The following is a 3,543-nucleotide window of genomic DNA, read 5'->3' on the forward strand; positions in this document are numbered from 1 at the left end:
TGGCTGAAGACCCAGTTTTCCATCTACTGTTTATTGAGCACCTAATGGGGACCAGGCCCTGAGCGGGCCTGCTTGTACCTATGCAATCACTGGCCTCCCAACAACCCTGTAAGGCAGGTGTTCTGACCAAGGTGGACGCAGTGTGTCCTGGCTGGAGCTACTCGGCACTGTGCACGCGCTGGTGCTGGATGAGCTTAGTGCTCTGGTGGAAGCGGCGGCCGCAGTCCTGGCAGGCAAAGGGCTTCTCTCGCAGGTGGGTGCGCAGGTGCTGGGTGAGTGTGGGCCGCTGGCGGAAGGCCTTGCCACACTCGGGGCACGTGTAGGGCCGCTCACCCGTGTGGATGCGCCGGTGCTGGGTGAGGTTGGCGTGCTGCCGGAAGCTCTGGCCGCACTCAGGGCAGGCGAAGGGCCGTTCGCCCGTGTGGATGCGCTGGTGCTCCGTGAGCCGCGATACCTGCGTAAAGCCCAGGCCGCACTCGCCGCAATGATAGGGCTTCTCGCCCGTGTGTGTCCTCTGATGGCGCGTGAGCTTGAGGCGCTGGCTGAAGCGCTGGCCGCACTCGGGGCACGCAAAGGGCTTCTCGCCCGTGTGCACGCGCAGGTGCTGCGTGAGTGTGGGCCGCTGACGGAAGGCCTTGCCGCACTCGGCGCAGGCGAAGGGCCGCTCGCCCGTGTGGATGCGCCGGTGCTGCGTGAGGTTGGAGCGCTGCCGAAAGCTCTGGCCGCACTCGGCGCAGGCGAAGGGCCGTTCGCCGCTGTGCACGCGCCGGTGCTGCAGCAGCACCGAGCGGCGGCCAAAGCGCTCGCCGCACTCCACGCAGCCGAAGGACTTGTCGCTTGTGTGCACTGCCTGATGCTCCAGCAGCACTGCACGCCGCGTGAAGCTCTGGCAGCACTCGCTGCACGGAAAGGGGCCCGGGGGCTCGGGCGCGCCAGAAAGGGCGGGGAGCACAGAGCCGCGGCCGGGTGGGTCTCCGTGGATACGCTGGTGCTGCAGCAGGTTGGAACGCTGCCTGAAGCTCTGGCCGCACTCTGAGCAACGAAAGGGCTGCTCACCTGTGTGCACACGCCGGTGCTCCTCCAGGCGTGCACTGCGCACAAAGCCCTGGCCACAGTCGCTGCACACAAAAGGCCGCTCCTCAGTGTGCGTCAGCTGGTGGCGTAGCAGGTGTGAGCTGCGGCTGAAGCTGCGGCCGCACTCGCCGCACACAAATGGTCGCTCACCCGTGTGGATCTTCTGGTGCCGCAGCAGGTTGCTGCGTTGGCTGAACACCTTGCCACACACGTCACAACGGCCGCCCCGAACTGCCCCTGCCCCAGTGCTGGGGCGGCCCCGGCCCCGGTTTCGGCCCCTGGGGGTGTGCCAACGGGCGGTAGTGGTGACCAGCGTGGGCCCCACACTCGGGCAGGAATCCTCGTCCATGGGGTCCTGTTCGGTGCTCCGGTCGCTGGGGAGCAGGAGTGCATGCGCGAAGCCGCCTTCATGAGAGCGTGACTGTGTCCGAGCTGAGAGGCCTGCCATGCCAATGTCCCAGGAGACGTGAAGGGGAGGGCTTTCAGAACCTGGGCCTGTGGAGACGCTGTTCATCTGGAGCACAAACCCTGTGTGCGAAAGGGGACCCACTCATTCATGACAGAGTATCCACTGTGCCCAGACCCACTTCAGCCCTAGGGACATGGAAACTGACCAATGAGGCAGAGAGGTGGCAAGAGCAGGGGCGGGGATTCTATCTGTGCAGGCTTCCCTGAGGAGGTGACAGTGGGACAGAGCCTCACATAAAGAGGAAGACTGGGCTGTGTGAGAAAAAGCTTTCCACCAGGCCGGGCGCGGTGGCTCACGCCTGTAATCCTAGCTCTCTGGGAGGCCGAGGCGGGCGGATTGTTTGAGCTCAGGAGTTCGAAACCAGCCTGAGCAAGAGCGAGACCCCGTCTCTACTAAAAATAGAAAGAAATTAATCGGACAACTAAAAATATATAGAAAAAATTAGCCAGGCAAGGTGGCACATGCCTGTAGTCCCAGCTACTCGGGAGGCTGAGGCAGAAAGATTGCTTGAGCCCAGGAGTTTGAGGTTGCTGTGAGCTAGGATGATGCCATGGCACTCTGGCCTGGGCAACACAGTGAGACTGTCTCAAAAAAAAAAAAAAAAATGCTTTCCACCAGCATATGAATTTTAGGGGACATAAAAAAAGAAAGAAGGAAAAAGAAAAAGTGCTCTGGGTCTTACATAAGTTAGAAAAAATTGCCTCTTTCTGGAAGAGCTATAGGGTAATAGTGGGGACAGACAGCCCTTGCACTGTCTGGGTGGGCAATGATGGTTTCTGCAATGCAAAGAAGTGGGTGGCCCTGATGGAGGCTGGAGGTGGAGCCAACAGAAAGGGATTGGTGGGAGCAGGGAATATAAGCTCCCGGACTTTGTTCTGGGTTTGGGATGTGCCTTGCTTGAGATGTCTATAGGGCATGTGATGAACAGATATTTCATTCAGGCTGCTGGGAAGTGCAAGCAAGGGCTCTAGGGCATATACATGGCAAATGGAGCCCTGGGCCTGCCTTTGATCAACACAGGTGGGTGTCTGCAGAGGAGAGAAGTGGGGCCCAGCCACACCATGAGTGTTCTAGCATCAGAGGCTGGGTGAGGGAGGAGGCGTCAGCAAATGCAACTGAGAGGCAGCGAGCGCTTGGTGAAAGAGGAAACCTGTGGGAGGTTAAATCAAGAAGACTGAGAGAATAGTGAGGGCTTTAGTGGGTGACAGAAAATCCATAAGCTGCCAAAGAAAAGTCAGACATATTAGAATGCATCAAAGGAAATCAGCAAAAACCACCTCAGAGTCAAAAGACAAATGACAAACTGAAAGACTCTCCAGAGGCAAAGGGTTAATTAATCTTCTAAGTAAAGAGCTTCAGTAAATTAAAAACAAAGACCAATAACCTGACAGACGCAAGGGCAAAGGATGTGAACAGGAAAGGAAACGTAACTGATGCTTAAATCCCATAAAATATGCTCAGTTTCCTCCTAGTAAGAAAAATGCACATTAGGGCTGAATTCATCTGCCATTTTCCACACCCTCACTGCAGGGACCCAAGTGTTCCTATGCATTGCTGGTGAGCATAAATGGGAAACCAGTGTGGCAAAATCCATCAAAATAGCAAATGTCCTGCACTTTGAGCTAGTAATTCCACTTTTAGGTATTTCTTCAACAGCTCTGTTCCTCCTTGTGCTAAATGACTCATGTTAAAAGAATTCTCAGTGTATCACTGAGAAACAACCCAAAAGAATGTCAGTAGGAAACTCGATCGATGAACAGTGGTGTGTCCACAGTAAGCCAGAGTGGGGCTCTAAGCGGCCATCCCAAAGACCTAGGCACTCACTGCTGTGTATCAAAAGTGGGAAGATGGGCCGGGCGCGGTGGCTCATGCCTGTAATCCTAGCACTCTGGGAGGCCGAGGCGGGCGGATCGTTTGAGCTCAGGAATTCGAGACCAGCCTGAGCAAGAGCGAGACCCCGTCTCTACTAAAAAAATAGAAAGAAATTAGCTGGACAACTA

At 56.5% G+C, this 3,543-nt stretch overlaps 1 protein-coding gene across 2 annotated transcripts in view; it reads right to left on the reverse strand.

Annotated features, from left to right (window-relative positions):
- MZF1 (myeloid zinc finger 1) overlaps positions 1–3,543 on the reverse strand; it is an 11,312-nt gene continuing 7,769 nt past the window's right edge. Inside the window, exon 5 of one of the 2 annotated variants that reach the window (XM_012655872.1) lies at positions 1–1,602. In XM_012655872.1, coding sequence (XP_012511326.1) covers positions 158–1,602 — 1,445 coding nt within the window. In that variant the 3' untranslated portion in view covers positions 1–157. The remainder of the gene's footprint in view (positions 1,603–3,543) is intronic. The other variant, XM_012655873.1, reaches the window with a different exon arrangement.

This window comes from Propithecus coquereli, unplaced genomic scaffold (genome assembly GCF_000956105.1).
Source record: "Propithecus coquereli isolate 6110/MARCELLA unplaced genomic scaffold, Pcoq_1.0 Scaffold490, whole genome shotgun sequence".
In the NCBI taxonomy this organism is placed as follows: Eukaryota; Metazoa; Chordata; class Mammalia; order Primates; family Indriidae; genus Propithecus; species Propithecus coquereli.